Source organism: Mixophyes fleayi, chromosome 4 (genome assembly GCF_038048845.1).
Source record: "Mixophyes fleayi isolate aMixFle1 chromosome 4, aMixFle1.hap1, whole genome shotgun sequence".
NCBI lineage: Eukaryota > Metazoa > Chordata > Amphibia > Anura > Limnodynastidae > Mixophyes > Mixophyes fleayi.
In genome coordinates this window covers 185,722,632-185,742,353 of record NC_134405.1, presented here as the reverse complement: position 1 = coordinate 185,742,353, position 19,722 = coordinate 185,722,632, and the positions used below count along the sequence as shown (strand labels likewise).

At 38.9% G+C, this 19,722-nt stretch overlaps 1 protein-coding gene across 2 annotated transcripts in view; it reads left to right on the top strand.

The window, feature by feature from the left end:
- Window positions 1–2,308: 2,308 nt before the first annotated feature.
- Window positions 2,309–19,722, top strand: part of CFTR (CF transmembrane conductance regulator) — a 140,858-nt gene continuing 123,444 nt past the window's right edge. For both annotated transcript variants that reach the window (XM_075208975.1, XM_075208974.1), the window contains exon 1: window positions 2,309–2,548. In XM_075208975.1, the coding sequence (XP_075065076.1) occupies window positions 2,496–2,548 (53 nt within the window). In that variant the 5' untranslated portion in view covers window positions 2,309–2,495. The remainder of the gene's footprint in view (window positions 2,549–19,722) is intronic.

Here is a 19,722-nt window from a genome sequence, read left to right as displayed (position 1 = left end):
GCCTCACCAGAGAGCAGCAGTTCCAGCCATCACATTAAGGGGGAGTTTGACCAAACATAGCAGGCTAATTTTTAAGTTGATAATTTTGAATGGCCCCAAATGATATTATAAACATCCAAATGGCCCTTGGTAGAAAAAAGGTTTCCCAGCCCTGATGTAGTCAGTTGTTTCACATTTGGTTATTTGTTTACTCTTCATTTTTTCACAATTGCCTTTCTCAACCACTATAAACACTACAGCGGAGCAAGCAGTGTCATTATTCTGACAGTCTATTACCATGTGTATAGGCAGTCTTTTGATTGGAGATTTGAGATGTTAGATAAGAAACCTGTCCACATGAAATGGTATGTTTGCATTAAAAAAGTCAATAGTAGTCAGCTTTGAATTGCCAACTATGATTGGTGCTATAGTACTTATAGAAACATCAGAATGTCATATAATTCTTGATAAGTCACATTTTCTTTCTACACTTTATAATATGACCACCTTTGTCCATGTTAAAGTTTACCTAGGAGGTAAAGATTAAATATTATAATTTCAAATAAGGAGGATAAACAGAGAATATATTTCAAGTCAGAAATCTGCACTCTGTACTCACCAAAGTAAGAAAATAATTCACATACCACAGTACAAAGTATGTTTCAAAGTTAGTACTTAGCAAAATAAAAAAAAATCCAGATATTATTGATCATTCTCAATTCAAACTAGAGCAACTGACATATTAAACATTATCGGGATTAGGTAAAAGCTGAAACTTTCTCTGTAATATGTGTAACAACTGGCACACATATTACATTGCATATACACTGTATTGTGTGTATGTGTGTGTGTGTATATATATATATATATATATATATATGTGGAATGGATTTCTGGGTACCTTAAACATTCATTCCAGGTGCCGGAATGGATGCCTGAGTACCTTATTCATCCATTCTGGCTACCAGAATTGACCTCTAGACAACTATTCCAAGTGCCGGAATGGGGCTCAGAGTACCCTAACCACCCATTCTGGGTGCTGAAATTAAAGTCTGAGTACCTTAGCCATCCATTCCAAGTGCCGGAATAGATGTCTCAGTACCTTAGTCATCCATTCCGGGTGCTGGAATAGATGTCTCCGTACCATAGCCATCCATTCCGGGTGCTGGAATAGATGTCTGAGTATCTTAGTCATCCATTCCGGGTGCTGGAATAGATGTCTCAGTACCATAGCCATCCATTCCGGGTGCCGGAATAGATGTCTGAGTATCTTAGTGATCCATTCCGGTTGTTGGAATAAGGTTTTGTTTATATTAATCATCCTTTCCGGGTGCCGGAATGGATGATTAATGTAATCAAAGCCCCATATCGGCAGCCTGAATGGATGCATAATGTTCACAGACCTCTATTCTGGCAGCCAAAATCAATGATTAAGGTCCTCTGAGACCCATTCTGGCAGCCAGAATGGATGGGTAAGGTACTCCGAACTCCATTCCAGGACCCAGAATGAATAGCTATGGTACTCACTGATCCAATTTGGCACCCGAACTGGATAGCTATGAAACTCTGAAACCCATTCCGGCACCCGGAGTGGACGGTTAAGGTCCTCGGAGCCCCATTCTGGCACCTGGAACAAATGGTTAAGGTCCTTGGAGTTCCATTCCGAAAGCCAGAATGGATGGCTACGGTACTGGAAGACCCATTCCGGCACCTGGAATTGATGTGTCAGGTACTCGCAGACCCATTTTCCGGCAGCCGGAATGGATGGCTAAGGTACTGGCAGTTCCATAATGACAGCCAGAGAGCATGGTTAAGGTCCTCAGAGCTTTATTCAGGCAGCTGAAATGACTGGTTAAGATCTCGAGGCTCCATACATATATTCAGGCAGGTAGAAGGGATAACTAGAATATATAGCTATGATCCACAGAATTATATATATATATATATATATATATATATATATATATATATATATATATATATATATACACACACCATACAATATATATGCAATATAATATGTGGAATAGTTGTTCTACATATTACAGGGAACATATCTGTGTAGCAGAACAGAATGCACTATACAGGGAGAGACAAAACAACAAGCCCCACTCAAGACACTAACCAGTAGAGGGCGTTGCAGGGAGCCATATCGTTCTGGCATTCCGGCAATTCCGGTTTTCACCTACAGTTCTTAGTCATCACAATACTAGGGTACATTACCTTTTGCTGATCCAAAATACAACATGCCTTGAGTAATGAGCTCGTATTATAATTGTTTGCAACACACCCCTTTTGTGTCACCTAAACAGAGGGAGAGGGAGAGGAGGAGAGAAAAAGAGGGATAAGAAGAGGAAGATATGAAACACTGGGCTGACTCTCTTTTCTTTGCTCTTCTAAACCTGGGCAGAGTCCAGCAAGGCTGAGAGAATAAGGTGGGAGAGAAGGGACAGAGTAGACTTACAGTGCCAGGATCTAGAGCCTGTGCCCGTTGCTGGAAACAGCATAGTGTCACAATGCAGAGGTCTCCGCTGGAGAAAGCCAACATCTTTTCCAAGATCTTCTTCAGGTAAGTGACCGGTGAACTGCAGCATTCCCATACTTGCATCCCAAGGATGACCTGACAGACGCAGCTCAGCACAGCTACTTATACCTCTTACTTCTTAATCACACTACTCACGTCGCCTGCTTTCACTGGGATCACTTGTGTCAGTAATGAGCAGGGGAGAAAAGGTATTTGGCAAGCTATGCTATAACTTCTTCCTGTAAAGTGCACACGAAGTTATGTTCATGTCTGTAGATCCGTTTCTGCTGCACCTGTAACAGGAATAATACACTCTTCGGCAATTGCAGCAGGTATTTCCAACTCCTTTGTGCTTTTTATAAGCTGGCATTGTATAAATCTGCAAATCTTGGACGGCTTGCTCTTACAAGTACAATACACAAATGACCTTTGGCTAATGACTTCTTGGTCAAATCTTTAGATCTATGGTATGAGTAGAGCAAAAGCTTAAAACACAACCTTGCAAAAATATAAATGTGTTGTATAAAGAAGACAATGCTTATAGATCTGCCATTGTTTAACTGACAATGGATGTATGGTACAATCTTGTAACACATCGAGTGGAATGAGAACGCAAAGTCTTAACATGTTCTACAAAAGAGGCACATAGTGAAATTAAAATGGATGAAAGGATAATCTTGTTATTAATCAAAATGTTATTACATGGGTCAGGTGGTGGTGTGGAAGAGTAATCTTATTAACAAAATAAACTCTGTGTGTATGGTTTTAGCATTCATCATGCCACAGGGTGTTTCTAATGGTTTGTGTGGGTCATAACACAGTGACACTTTTCTTTCCCCATCCTGATAGTTTACTGTCATAACACACAGCTGTATTTATAACTATCTTTCTATTGTTTCTTCTGTGTTGGTTTATTGTGGGTTTTATGATAAGACACAACAACCTCTTCCTTGTCCATTGCTTAATAACGTTATTTGTTGTTAGTAATGTATTTCAAAAATAGTAATATGTGTATTTAATATAATCACAGAAAGGACATGTAGTTTATGCAAACTTCCTTTTTTGTTATTTATCCTATACAAACATTTCAGGATGTGTTTATCACATGTAATTCTTTAATGCGGTAAAGCACCTTTAAACTGAAATTCCCTTAAAGTAATTGTCTAAATTAGACTTTATAAATCTGATTGTATATGTCACTGCTGTCCAAAATTTTGGAATACTCCTATGTGTTTTTATATACATGCTTTGGCCGGATTCCAAGAAAGGTTTGGAGACCTGTGGAACACCTGTATAGCCAGGTGTCATGACAACTAGTTGGAAAGTCCTGCAATAAACACTAGCATTAGGCATTTTCCCAATTCAGAAATAAACACCTCTTAGAGTTATGTATGGCATTTATTTACTTAAAATACTAAACAATGCAATTATGTTTATATTGAACTTGCAATTTATTTTCTACTGGCTTAAGGGATGCAGCTTCTCTTGTACTGTTTAGTTTTACAACTGTATTCATAAGATTCTGCACAGTTTGAGCCCCATTTTGCACATCATCCATATGTATTCATCAGTTGTTAGTATAGCATTGTTGGCCTATAGGAAAGTGGTTAAGAGCAGACATTGTGTATGGCATAAAGAAAAAGTACATAACAAATTGTAATCGTTGGAAAAAGGGTCCATAATCAACAAAGCCACTCAAAATAACAGCTTTATACTTGCAACCAATTCAAATTAAGCCAGGACAAGGGGCTGCCTGGGCTAGGGGGTGGGGAGGCATGTGCCCCCTGGACTGGTCCAATAGTGGACTACCTTGGGCTGGGCCACCTGGATTTTTTTCCTTTAAAATTAGCTGATGAGTTGAGTCTAGCCCCCTGGGCTAAAATTTGCCAGCCCTCCCCTGGCCAGGACCAATGGTCAAAGTGGAAATTTAGAATTAGCTGTCTTGAAATTCAGAATTGGCGGTATGATAAATGTAACGGGAATGTATGTGAATGGAAATTTATAGTTTCAATGAAGGCAGTAGAAGATGCGGTATGGCATACCACCGTATACAACCCCACTCCACCACTGGCCAAGACTACATGGTTAGCCTGATGACTTTGATAGGTAGCCTGTTGTTTTAAGGTAACAATATTACAGTATTATCACCAAACTCCTTGTCCTACTATTGACTGAATTCACAGTAGAGCCATTGTGATTCTATATTGTGTGCATCAGCAACCTGCACTGTAGTGTACAAGGCTCTGGATGTATGTAAATTGTTATATCGCCATGATTATTATTATCAAATCAAGTGATCGTTACCGCTAGCACTTACATCTATAAAGATTCAAACGGTCACAATATAATATGGGGAGGTTACTCACTGGATGTTTGTGACCCTCCAGCTGTTGAAATATCCAAGTAGTAAAAAACAAAAATTCTAGAACAACATGTAAAATGCACAAATACCTGTCTTTATTGTGATGTAGTTACCGAGTACTTGCCCTTTATCAAACACTTCAGAAAGGTCAATTCCCAAAATGCGCCAGACAGGTACCTAAATCATATGCAAAATTTCACACAGTAGAACTAGTGAAATGTTAAAATTAATTGTAAGTGTATTGAAGCCATATATGATCCCCGTTCTCCAGAACCTTTTTAAATTAAGAATCAAATTACAACTGGGAGAGAAATTGTGAATCCTTGGAATTATATATATTTCTTTTATGCAAAATGTGGTCCAAACTACTTAAAAATTTAATTAAAATAAAGGAATCAATTTAAATGAGACACACAATATCATACTTTCTATGGCTTAATTGGCTTCATTTATGAAGTGCAAAATGGGCGTGTCACTGCACAAATCCTTTTTGGTGGTGCTATGCACCTTGATCTTGGTTTGTGCATTTGTGCCTAGATTTCCTTTAAAGCAGATGGGTTTATGGAAAAAGGTGACTTTGTTGATGGAAGAGCAGGAGAAGTTGGGTGGAGTATGGAAAAGGTGTACTGGTTTTGTGGAGCAGAGCAAGACTTCTGTTGTCAGATTAAGATATGGCCATATTTATTGGCATTCTGGGCTTTCTGGACAGGTGCACAAATATTTCTACTTTGCAAAAGGTCTTGATATTTGCACCAGCTCCGAACTCGTGGAGAATGGTTCTTGTCCTGCTAGTTGCAATTCATCTGAAAATCTCAATTCTTGGTGTTCTATCACTCTCATGATTAATTAAAGCCATAAATTAAGATGAACCAAACAGTATTTTAGGAGAAAAACTGAAAAGTTATTTCTAACAAGAGGTGGTTTTAAAGTGGTCGGGTGTTGGACTTCTGATGTGACATTTGCACTTTTACAGAGAACATGTTTTCAGATTTTTTCATCTCTCCACAAACCTTTTCTAGCGAGCAAATGTCTGCAGTTATCATACAGCTACACTAGCTTTACCCAATGGGATCTTACCATTTCACCTGACATAGGTTAATTTGATGCTCAGGTTGAGTAATTGGATTTGCTTATGTATTGGCACCGCAGCGCTGAAAGATCACAAAGAGCCTTCTGGGTAACAGCAAAAGATCTATAAGACTCACATTTTTTGATTGAAAAAGTAACTTTATTTATATAAAGGTACAAAAAACACACAATACATTACATAGAAGTGTACGAAGTACACCGTGAAATATAATCATTCATACATTTTAGTATAATACAAGGCATAAAGTACAAGATATAACATCCTATACTATACATCGAGTACTGCACTAACCATTCAAACTTAAACAACGTAACATATTCAAAAAGCAATGGATGTGAGGGGACAGTAGGTGATGGAGGTAGGATGGGGAAGTCACAAGCCCGAAGTTTTATTGAACACAGACACAAAAATAGGGGAAGGGTACATAAATTAAGGCAAGACATTCAACAAAACTTCAAACAGTGAGTGGCGAATGAGTTTGAGGGGGTAAGGGAGGGGAGATACAAGCCCAAGGCTTTAATGAATGAACAGACACATAGGAGAAGAGGGAGACAACAATCAATCATCTTCCTCTTCCTCAGGACTGTCCATGATGTTATAGTCTCTTAGCAGGCTGGGGATCAGCCTGTGACAGTCCTGGATGGTCATTTTCTCCCGCTTCAAAATGAGGCGATTCCTGGCAAGCCACATAGCATCCTTAAAACAGTTCATAAGGCTCCAGACCTCCTGGATTGCCCCAATGGTGTAGGTCCCAAGAAGTAATCCATAAAATACCAAATGGTATGAAAGGCAAGTCCTGGGCACACTGTCCTTTAGTTCATGTTCCAAGGCATCCAACAGTGCCTGTGCAGTGGGGCAGTTCCAAAAATTATGCTGTGCTGTTTCCCTTCTGGTGCCACAAAAGGGGCAGTGAACATATCTGCACAGGTTCCGGGAGTGCATGAAAGTCCTGAGAGGCAGACCCCCTTGGAGAGCCTCTTAAAGGCCACATTCTCCCACACGTGTTTTGCTGTAGCAACGGGGAGCCCTGGAACAGACTCCATAATGTCTTTCGCTCTGATGAGCTTGTGGACAGTTTTTGGCTTCCACCAGTCTGATTTAAGACCCTCCAGGTGGTGCTCCCTCACAAATTGTCCAACATCCAGGTAAAACCAAGGTGTAGTCCAGTTGTAAGGGAAGGAGCTGCCCCACTTGTCCCATCGAAGAGTCCTCCAAAGAGGCAGGAGGAAAAAGCGAGACATGGACTTCCCAGCAGAGCAAATGTTCTTTTCAATAAGAGTTCTGCGGATGCAGTTACAAACGAAAAAGGCTTGCAGTATGGTGGGGGTATCTGGGATCCATTTCCCACCTTTGAGGGGCTCCTTATACCAACCGTTCATTTTGGAGCCCCAGATGCAGTGGGAGACTGTCCTTGTGATGGTCTTGCAGACAGCAGCAGGAGGTGGCCAAGCTTGGGCCATGTACTGCAGAACGGGAAGGATCTGTCAGACTCTTGTGCATTGTCTAATTTCAACATTCATGAGTCCAACATAAGAAAAACAATGAACCAGAATAGTGGGCATGGCAGATTTCTAAGGAGGAAACCAGTGTTCTCCCCCCCAAAAAAAATTGCAGTCAGTACTCATGGATGATCCAGTAGGTTATGAAACTTTTGGATTAAATTAGAAAGATTATTTATGGAGAATCACTACATTTGAAGTAAAGAACCTGTTGGGGTAGCTCGTAGTTACTTAGGAAACAATTAATTCTGTAAATTCTACAGATAAATATCAGGATTTCCATCTGTGAGTATAAGCTAAAGAGACTGTTAGCTATCCAATATAAATTTGAGGCTGCACAAGTTATTCTATAACAGAATTTCTGACATAGAGTACATTTCTCATGTAGACATGTGAGGGTCATGTTTGACGGGTATGTGGTGAGGTCTGTGAGTATGTGGAAAGATTTGAAGTGCATATGGGTCAGTCCAAGTGGCATGTTGGGGCATGTAGTGAGGTCTGAGTGGAGAGTACATGTGGGATCTGAGGGCTTGTGGGGTCTGAATGCATGTTGGAGCAGTTTGTGGCACGTGGGGGCTGAATGCACAGACTATTTTGAAGCAAATGGGAGGTATGAGTTGTATGTGAGAATTTTGGAGTGAGTGAGGGCATATGGGAGCATTTTGGGATGACTGATGTGAGTATGCCAAGGTCGTTTACTGCTTGTTTTTTTAATTCTTGAAATGAATGGTAATATGCAGCCATTTTAAAGTCTGAAGGGCCGCACATTTTGGTCCTTGAAGTATGTCAGGTTGCCTGTTACTGGTGTAGATGAAGAGCAAACCACATTTTATGCGAAATCAAATGCAGGAATAAAGATAATTTTTAAACGTTTTACATGTATGTTCTGAAGTCAGTTTTATAACTGGTCATATAACATGGCTCATTTTCAAATAATGTATTTATTTTTGTATATAACTGCTCTCTACAAATTCAATATATTATTTTTTAAATTGTTAAAACAATATAGTTTTGCAAAAAGACGATAATGATACATCACAAACACGACGTCTCTTGTTTCAGTCCTAATTCATAGGTTAAGAATCACTGACTTACACAACTTGCTGTGTAAAGTATAAATAGGTCACACTGTGCATAATAGTGATCTAATATTTATTTGTAGCAGGTAAATTTCCAGTCATTGTTCACGAACAATGTACCTGTGCCTGTTGTGGCAATGACATTGCAATTAACTTGCACTGAATTATTTTATATTAACTCGATGACTAAGACTTGTAAGACAATAGTGTGATAAAGTCTCAAAAAATATCAAAGCGAACATAGCATTTCTATACAGTCATTAGACTAACATATTTCCTTCTTAGTACAAGACCAAAATGCTAAGGGCTCAAATACTCTTAATACATTGTTCATCCGCTAACTAATGTTTGAAAATCACATTAAAAGTGGGAAGAATGTTCATTCCATCCTAATTTTTACAGTATTTCAAATCACATTTCAAATTTTAGTACGTGGCACAACCTAATACACATGTGGTAATGCACGCTACCACTACAATAAAATGAGTGTGTATAATTATTTTAGTTTCATACTATAATAAATGACGTTATAAGCCACAAATATATGTAACTTTTTTTTGCCGAAAAATCTAACAATTACATTGAAATGTGCAGGAACAATTTTAAAATCTTACTTGATAAATCTGTGACTTTAAATATTCAGTATACTTAAGCTGCGATAAATCATTAAAACCATAATATATGTTAGATTTTGTTATTTAAAATTAAAAAAAGGATCATATTTAAATAGAAAATATAAATTGTGCATTTTATCAACAGACTTTTGTAATTTCGATTTGTTCTTGTAATAGTGTCTTGTTTTTTCACTATGTGAGTTTCACATCAAACCAATAAATTAACATCACATTTCGAATATGCAGTTTAATCAACAGGTGTCCCAAGTAGATGAAGTATATCCCTCAGATGTCAGCATTACCATATGCACTGTTCCTTGTGAAATATAAGCAGGATGAGCAGTCTCCTTCACTTTAGTTTCTGCCAACAATTGTCCTGTTCTTAATGTCACTAGGGTCTATTCCTTTATTGATATACTAATTATAGCACAGTTCGACCTATACATATTTTATACATGACCCCAAAATGATGGGATCTTGGGGGGGTCCAGCTATTAAACTGGAATGTAACCGCGTAATTCTTATTGTTAAATGTTTTACAAATAATAATTCATGAGAGACATTGTAGGCCATTTATAATGAAGAGCAACAGAGCAACTAAGGTTTGTTTGTGTTACAAAAGCTGTGATTTTCTTTTCTCTGATTGTTTTCACTGCACTATGCTTTGCACAGCAAGATCATGTCGTTTGCTTAGGTCAAATGTTTTCTCTGGATGATGGTAAACAATGTGAGTCTGGCTGGGGGTATGGGTATTAAAACACTTTTAGAGATATGAATCTTAGTAAAAAAAATAAAGGTTGGAGATATGACACAAAACAATGTACAAAACTTAAATGTCCCCATTGTTTTTTAAAAAAAAATTGCTTTACCCCTCCCATTGCACTAATTGTGCAGGAAAATATAATATGCAGATGAGTTGCTTGAAACTAGGGATGTGCACCGGCGACTTTTGGTGTCTCGTGTGTTGTGTTTTGGATTCGGATTTGCTTGAGGTTTTGGGTTCGGATTTGTCTCGCAAAACACCTGCCGAAAGGTTTTGGTTCGGATTTAAGGTTTTGGATTCGGATTTTTTTTGAAAAAAGCATAAAAAGTTCAAAAATCAAGTTTTTGGGCTTATTTTCACTCCTACGCTATTATTAACCTCAATAACATTCAATAACAATCATTTCCACTAATTTACAGTGTATTCTGAACACCTAACAATATTGTTATTAGTCCAAAACGTTGCAACGAGGTATCTTTCTGGACTGCGTAGTGGAGTGGTCCCCACAATATAATAAGAAAACCATCAACTGGTCTTAATTACACCAAAAAATTGTACCTGGACTGCGTAGAGGAGTGGTCCCCACAATATAATAAGAAAACCATCAACTGGTCTTAATTACACCAAAAATTGTACCTGGACTGCGCAGAGGAGTGGTCCCCACAATATAATAAGAAAACCATCAACTGGTCTTAATTACACCAAAAATTGTATCTGGACTGCGTAGAGGAGTGGTCCCCACAATATAATAAGAAAACCGGCATCAACTGGTCTTAATTACACCAAAAATTGTATCTGGACTGCGTAGAGGAGTGGTCACCACAATATAATTTAAAAACCCTCAAATGGTCTGAATCCCACCAAAAATTGTACCTGGACTGCGTAGAGGAGTGGTCCCCACAATATAATAAGAAAACCATCAACTGCTCTTAATTACACCAAAAATTGTACCTGGACTGCGCAGAGGAGTGGTCCCCACAATATAATAAGAAAACCGGCATCAACTGGTCTTAATTACACCAAAAATTGTATCTGGACTGCGTAGAGGAGTGGTCCCCACAATATAATAAGAAAACCGGCATCAACTGGTCTTAATTACACCAAAAATTGTACCTGGACTGCGTAGAGGAGTGATCACCACAATATAATAAGAAAACCATCAACTGGTCTTAATTACACCAAAAATTGTACCTGGACTGCGTAGAGGAGTGGTCACCACAATATAATTTAAAAACCCTCAAATGGTCTGAATCCCACCAAAAATTGTACCTGGACTGCGTAGAGGAGTGGTCCCTACAATATAATTAAAAAACCCTTCACGGGTCTGAATTCCAAAAAAAAAGTTTCTTGACTGCATAGTGGGGTGGCCCCAGTACACAACTTTTTACCGGGGCCACAATATAATTAAAAAGCCCTCCACGGGTCTGAATTCTACAAAAAAAAGTTTATGGACTGCATAGTATAGTGTTCCCCACAATATTATTTAAAAATTTTGCAGCAACAGTCAACGTTGTTAAATATCTGATACACCTCTATCTGGACTGCATATTGGAGTGGCCCCAGTACTAAATTTGGTACCGGGGCCACAATACCTCCTCCAACTTCCAAGTGTAGTGTTTATAACATATAAACACTACAGTAGTTCTAGCACGTCAATACCTCTTGTTTTAAATTATGACAGGGCATTTTACTTTTGGTTTAATTTTTTGAATTTGTTGACATTTTGTTTTACTTTTTGAACATGGCAAACGACTGTTGAATGGTGACATAATGCCAAAAAAATAGTTGCAAGATGGAATTGTCCTTGGGCCCTCCCACCCACCCTTATGTTGTTGAAATAGGACATGCACACTTTAACAAACCAATCATTTCAGCGACAGGGCCTACCAAACAACTGTGGCTGAAATGATTGGTTTGTTTGGGCCCCTACACCAAAAAAACAATTCATCTCTCCCTGTACAAACTAAACAGGCTCTACTGAGGAAAGATGTCGTCCTCATCCTCAACCTCTGATTCCTCTCCCCCTACAGTGTGTACTTCCTCCTCCTCACACATTATCAATTCGTCCCCGCTGGACTCCACAACCACAGGTCCCTCTGTACTATCTGGAGGGCAGTGCTGTACTTCATTGAGGAATTGATTATTAATTTTTATAAACATAATTTTTTCAACGTTGTGAGGAAGCAACCTCCTTCGCCGCTCACTGACCAGGTTCCCCGCTGCACTAAAAACTCTTTCCGAGTACACACTGGAGGGGGGACAACTCAGGTAAAATAGAGCCAGTTTGTACAGGGGCTTCCAAACTGCCTTTTTTTCCTGCCAGTAACAATATGGACTGTCTGACATGTCTAATTGGATGGAGTCAGCAAAATAATCCTCCACCATTTTTTCTATTGTGACAGCATCCAATGCAGCAACAGTAGACATATCTGCAATGATTGGCAGGTCCTTCAGTCCGGACCAGATGTTATCAGCATCCCCGCCAGCAGCTCTTTTAGGAAAACTGAGCTTTTTCCTCGCATCTTTATCCTCCAAATTTTTGTTTTCCATTATATGTAGCACAAGAGAGCGTACCCCTAAGCCACACACACTCGGCAAAGCCTTTAAAAATTATATGCGGCACAGGAGAGTACCACTGGACTTATACTGCTGAATCAGTGAACTTTGTAATATTGCAGTACCACTGGTGGACTTATACTGCAGAATCAGTGAACTTTGTAATATTGCAGTACCAATGGACTTATACTGCAGGATTGTTTTTGGATATTTTTTTTTAATTTCTTTTTTTATAATTATTTTTATAACTTTTTTTGAAATTTTTTATAACTTGGGAATAATGGGGAAGTAACAATGCCCTTAGAAGGACAGAGCACAGGACACAGCACCACTGGACTGAACAGGACACAGCACAGGACCCAGCAGCACCACTTAACTCAGAAGGACAGAGCACAGGACACAGCACCACTGGACTGAACAGGACACAGCACAGGACCCAGCAGCACCACTGAACTCAGAAGGACAGAGCACAGGACACAGCACCACTGGACTGAGCACAGCACAGCACAGGATATAGCAGGGCAAAGGACCACCTAACACAACCTCCCTCTACCCTGATCAATGCCTGAGTGAAGATGGCGGCGGCCAGCGGGGAATTTATAGAATCCGAGTATCGCGAGATGTGACAACAGGATTATGACTCGGAGCCTCGCTTTCAGTTTTGCAATTGGCGGGAATACCCGGATCTGTCTCGGATCCGGCTCGGATCGGCAAGGTTCGGGTGGGCTCGGATTTCAGATATCCGAGCCCGCTCATCCCTACTTGAAACTATAGAACTTTACATTAATAGATTACCAGATTAGTGGCCCAAGAGCAACTTCTGTAACTGAATCTGGTCTCATGCAGTAACAGGCTACTTTGCACCACATTGAAAAATGGAACCACTTTAAATACATTGCACATTTTACAATTTATCAAATCAAGATTTGTTATTACAATTAAATAAAATAATAATAATATGCACATCTACGTAAGTAATTTTACAAATATAATGAGTTACCTTAAAATTTCTAATAGATTTAACACCTAGTTGAAAATTGAAAAAGATCACAATTATCTATGGTATAACACATTTACAGGTATAACAGTTGAAATTGAAAGCAAGGGCAAGGCATACTGTACAGCAGGCTTGTTTATAGAGGTGGGTAGAGTGGGCTGCTGTCTGGGGTGCTGAGTGGGGGCTCTTTATAATTCTTTTTATACCTTTTTTGGGGTGGGAGCCTTATGTTTTTGCTTGGCTACTACCACCGTTAGCTCATTTTAATTCCCCCCCACTCTTCCATGTTGCCCTCTCACCTGCTTTGGATGTCAGGACACAATAGCAGTGAAAACATGATAATGAAATAGTGGACCTTTATATTCTCTTATCTTCTGGGACAGCTGTACAATGATGACATTGGATAACGCTACCTTAAAATGCTCCCTGTATTGTATATTGGTCACCGGAATCGGCCACTAGAATAGGCTTCATGTATAAGGATGTTTCCATAAGAATTAAAGATCTACTGTAGTAGGAGAGCCTATAGCCTTTGCCCATGTCGTCATCAAATACATAAATATGAAAATGAGTAGGAAGTCCCCTATATTCTTCATGTTATTCTGCCCACACATGCAGTGATATCAAGCGTTGGCAGTGTCGCATTGTGTATTACCCCAAAATGGAAACTTGTACTCAAAAAACTTCTCAGCCCCAAATCGACAGTGGAAAAATAATATGTTTGAAGTTGTTAAAAGCAGATCTGGAGTAATATTCACTTGAATGTTTATGTTTTTCTGAATTCTAAAATTATTTTTAACATGAGAAAATAAGGTAGAACAAAATTAGATTCTTAAAAAGTTTTTTGAAAACGTTAAAAGAACCATTTAATTATTTAATTTCATAAATAAATGATTTCATTATTTTTAATTTTATTGCAAAAAGTAATTTTTTAAAGGACCATTAAACATAAAATACAATTTGCTTTACATAAAGTGTCTACTAGTACGCATTCATGCGCACATGTACATGTTTCCATACCTTGACAGAATTTGAGACATTTGACATTGTATTAACATTTGCTATGTAGTGGAGTACAAAGTACTGTTCTCTATAATCAGTCATTTCAGGTTGAACACAATGAAAACATTTACAAAGATTACTAACATCTTTAGTTTTCATTAAGTTACTGAAACTATAGATTTGTTTATGTTATTAGCAGCAATTTGCTATAAGCCAAATTCAATTTTAGGTTTAGAGACCTTCTAAGAAATTTTAGCCCCTAGTGGCTCCAATCACACACATTACCTTCTTTAAACCCTGACCTAACTTCCTGCCTCACCCATGTCGAATTGGTTTGTGTATTGGGGTGAATGACGTATTGGGATAAAGAACGTAAGAAGTAATACACAATTACTGCGTCACTGTGTGAGAAATCACTGTATGAGAGTACTCTAAGGGCTAGATTTACTAAGCTGCGGGTTTGAAAAAGTGGGGATGTTGCCTATAGCAACCAATCAGATTCTAGCTGTCATTTTGTAGAAGGTGCTAAATAAATGAAAGCTAGAATCTGATTGGTTGCCATAGGCAACAGCCCCACTTTTTCAAACCCGCAGCTTACTAAATCTAGCCCTAAGACTTCCAGCAATGCTTTCCAGTCACCTTCCTCATAATTAAAACTGTAATGCTGGGCATTCCATAGGGACTGATCCACGAGTAGTTAGACAGCTACTGCTAATGACCAACTTCTCACCTTTATACACGAAGAGCTTGCTGATGGAAGCAACTGTCCATGCCTAACCCCTTAGTTTATATGTCCCAAATGTCTGGTATGGAGAAAATAAAGTTCATAACAGTTACATGCTGGCACTGCCAAATAAGTATGCAAATAATACAAGGTTCTTCCAGCATTGAATGATGTTCTCACAAGCTGCAGAACAGTAAGTAATATCAAAACATAACAACATAAACATTTTTTTAATTTTGCCTATTTAAATATCTGGTGTCATAAAAATAGAATTTAAAAGAATCAAAAATTGTGTTGATTTTATTTGAGATTACTAAATGCAGAAAAAGATTTATTGATCTGTTTGAAAATAAGATGAAATGAAAAAAAACATTTATTTTCAAAATATGATTTTTCAAAAAACAATATAAAGGAAACAAACAAATACAGGGGGGGGGGGGCAAAAAAATGGGAGAGAATAAGCAAATCAAGTATCAGATATACGTTAACAAAGGTAGGTGTATAATATACAGAGAGCAATAATAATGTCACTAGATAGGATTGGATAGAAACTTAGGTTGGCATTGGTGAGATAACCAATAGGAACACCAGTGATGGAAGGAAGGGTGATAATAGAGGGGTGAGGGGGTGAAAAAGCGAGAGGGAGGGGGATTAAGACTAAGGCTGGGCACACACTACAGTGTTTTTATCTGATTATCGGGCAAATCAAACGATATCGACCGTTCGGCCCACTATTGCATTAGTGTAGTGGATTCCAAACTTTTTCAGTTCAAGGCACCCTCAGGGTGTCCAAAATGTTTTCAAGGCACCCCTAAGCCAAAATAATTACCAAGTAGTCCCCCGCCTTGCTTACCACTGGCCCTGGCCGAGGCACCCCTGTGAGATCTCTAAGGCACCCCAGGGAGCATAGGTGCACAGTTTGGGAACCACTGGCATTAGTGTGTACGCTGCAACGATGAGCGATTATCGTTCCAGAGCTCATCATATCGTTTTATTTGATTTTTTAACTAAAAATCTTGTTCAATGATGGAACGTTGTAAATCCAAGTCTGCAGTGTGTATGCACTCACGACCAGCAGTGGCCATAGAGCTCTATGGAGTGTGCAGAGTCTTCATTTTTTCAGCCAATGTTGATGACAGCTGAAGACCACAGTTCTGAGGGTAAATCTTGTAAAACGTGTATAGTGTGTATGCATAATGGGCATGGTGACTGGGACTTTCCCTAATCATTGGTAAAATCATTGAAGATATTGAATCGGGAGAAATTTTGTATAGTATACCCAGTCTAAGTAAGATGCCTAGTTCTCAGCATAGGGAAGAAAGCAAAGCAATGAAAGAAAAACAAAAAAACAGATCTTTAAGTGTCAAAGAATTCAGACCAAACATTCCAAACACATTGAAACTGGTTGAGCCGATTACGAATCAGACTAATGATCATCATCGTCATCATCATCATTTATTAATATAGCATCACTAATTCCGTAGCGCTGTACAGAGAACTCATTCACATCAGTCCCTGCCCAAATAGAGCTTACAGTCTAAATTCCCTAACACGCACAGTGAGACACACAGACTAGGGTCAATTTGATAGCAACCAATTAACCTACTAGTATATTTTTGGAGTGTGGGAGGAAACCGGAGCGCCTGGAGGAAACCACCGCAAACACGGGGAGAACATACAAACTCACAGATAAGGCCATGGTCGGGAATCGAACTCATGACTCTGTTGCTGTGAGTGTTACGGCTAACGGTCTTATCATAAACCAGTAGAACAAGATGGAGAGGTCTTCACCTATAACAGCTGCCTTTCCCATAGAGCTTGTTAAGCTCACAGGTACTCGGATGCCCACAGGTCTTATACTCAAAGTAGTACAGGTTTATGAATGTACCGTAGCGCAGAGTAGCGGGGTGAAGAATCAGGCATGGTCAAAAACAGGCCGAGGTCTTGCGTCTGAAGCAGGTACCGTGGTCAGAATCAGGCAAGGTGTCAGGGCTGGCAGCAAATGAGGAGAATCCAGAAACGAAGTAAAGGTCAGGGCAACAGGCAAGAATTGAATCCAATTAACAAGGCCAAGGGTCATACACGAGAAATACAACAGCAAACCAAATTCAGAGCACAGGAGCAGGCTAGCACACAGAAACTGGAAACTATAACCGGCAGGGAGGCTAAGCCCTCCCTGCCTTATATACAGAGATTGACCAATAGGAACAAGGATATCAGCCTGGGTAAATCAGCCTCAGGGGCTGGTTAATTAATGGGTAACTCTAGTAGTTGCGCATGCGTCCGGCTGCCCTTAATGCCAGGACGCGGTGCTACAAGTTACAGCGTCCCGACCGTTGCCTAGGCAACGGCTGGGGCGAAAACAGAAAGTGACGTCCCGGTCGTCAAGGAGACAGCTGGGATGCCGCGACTCATGACAGCGAGGCAGAAGTGCTAACCACTAAACCACAATGATGTGTTCAAGTTTAAACACTTTCAGTTCTGGGCGATTAGGGATCTAGCCACTGTGAGGATATGATTAGCGTGTATCCAAATATGAATAAAATATTTCATTTATTTAATTACCAAATATAACACTTGATATTGTTTTTAAATAAAAAAGCAGAATAATATTTAGGAGTGCTTCAATAGATTGCAGAATTTATTTCTTTTTGTTTGATTATTCAGTTTGCTGATTCTTTTTCCTGTTTGTATGCAATCATTCATATTCTTAGTGACTGACGACTCAGAATTCTCACTGTTCATTAGATGTTGAAACACACCGATACACAAGAGATATGCCATGTATGTACTGTAAGACTTGCCTTGTTAGTCCCACTAGACAAGTCTTCACTGATACACTTGGGATTGTGATGTGTTTTGCAATGAACACTAAAAACAGAACAAAAGTCATCAAAACATGCATTTTATGCAGATTTTAACTTTCCGTGCAGTTTTGCATTGTCTCATTTAGAATTACGAGCAAATTCAGAGAAAGGGTATAAATTTTCACGCTGACAAACCATATTGCAATGTAACGGGTGCAAATGCATTTTGTTTGGCATGCATCAATAAAATTGACTGCTCTTGCATCTAGCACACAAATACTGGAGACCTCTTTTATTGCATTACAATTTAGACTTGAGCTAGGACATGACCCCTCCCAACTCTAAATATGAGCACGCATTTTTAAATTTGCACCCTCCCCCCCCCCCAGCAGTGCACAATGGTTTTACCTAGGTGCAAAATTGCACCATCTTGATGGATTTATTAGCTCTAAATGGTGCCTTTACTGTACAATGGTTTGTTCCTCCTACAAATGTGTTTTTCAGCTTCAATTTTTGTGTTTTTTGTTTTTAAATGTAAAATAGTAAGCAGTTTGCAAACTATGCATAAAGCGATAACCTTACATAATCTGTAGGATAATGGCCCTAGAAAGTGAAAAAGAGTAAACAATGAGTCATGATGGAAAGAAGAATGCAAAGGAAAGATAAGAAGATAAACAAAGAAAAAAGTAAACTAGCATCACCTTAAGTGTCAGCCACATGGCCTTGATTGTTTTCAAGCAGAGCAGGAATGGTCAAACTTAGGAAACCCATGGTTTCTAAATGTTGCTGGAAGTTTTTGGTCTATCTAATATAATTCTGTGTAATTTTTGTCAACTGTTACACAGTTTAATATAAACCTCTAGGGCCTCATTTAGAAATGGCTGCAGGTCCATGTGCACACATAAAATGTGACTAGCACCAAATTTATAACACTGTGTGCAAATTGTGACCAAAAGTGGCTTAGATGCATCTTTAAGACTAAGATAAGCCACATCATTTTCCCAAATAGTTTTGTGGGCTGCAATATTTTCACCTTTGTTACTGGTGCATCTTTTCTTTTTAGGATTCGACCACTGATCATGGTTATATGCAAGCGGACAATCTCTATATAAGTGATCGATAATGCAGCATTGCTCTATTGTAGGTAATGATATTAGTGCACTGCTGACTTACTGAAGCTATTGACAAAATAATGAAATGATTTACAGTGCTGGTTATTTAACATGGCAAGCCCACAATCTGTCAACAAGATAAAGCACTGGTTCTGATTGGTCAGTCATGTTGAAATTTGGCTTCAGTTTAACTTTTAGGATCAGAGACTCTATTCATAGACTACTTTGGCTGCCATTACAGCAGCCAACTGCCAATCATCTTTATTTATTTATATCAGCTGATCTTTTCTTTTGTACAGTAGACTCTGCATGTTTGCATTTTGGTGAAGACTTTTGTCAACACAATCACACCACATTACTTTAGGTTTTAGATCTTTAGATGACATAATCAAACAATTGTATGTGAGGGTATGACAGAATTAAGTGACACCTGGTTTCTCTGATGTTAATAGATAGTTCTAATGAGCCAAATTGATAACTTCAATGAATTCTATCATGTTTCAATGAAGATAAAGCATGCTCCTCACACCATAGAAATATGCTTACATGGGTTTCTGCACACTTCAGGCTGGTTTTACATTGAAGTTGTCCATAGGCAAATAATTGGATTATGG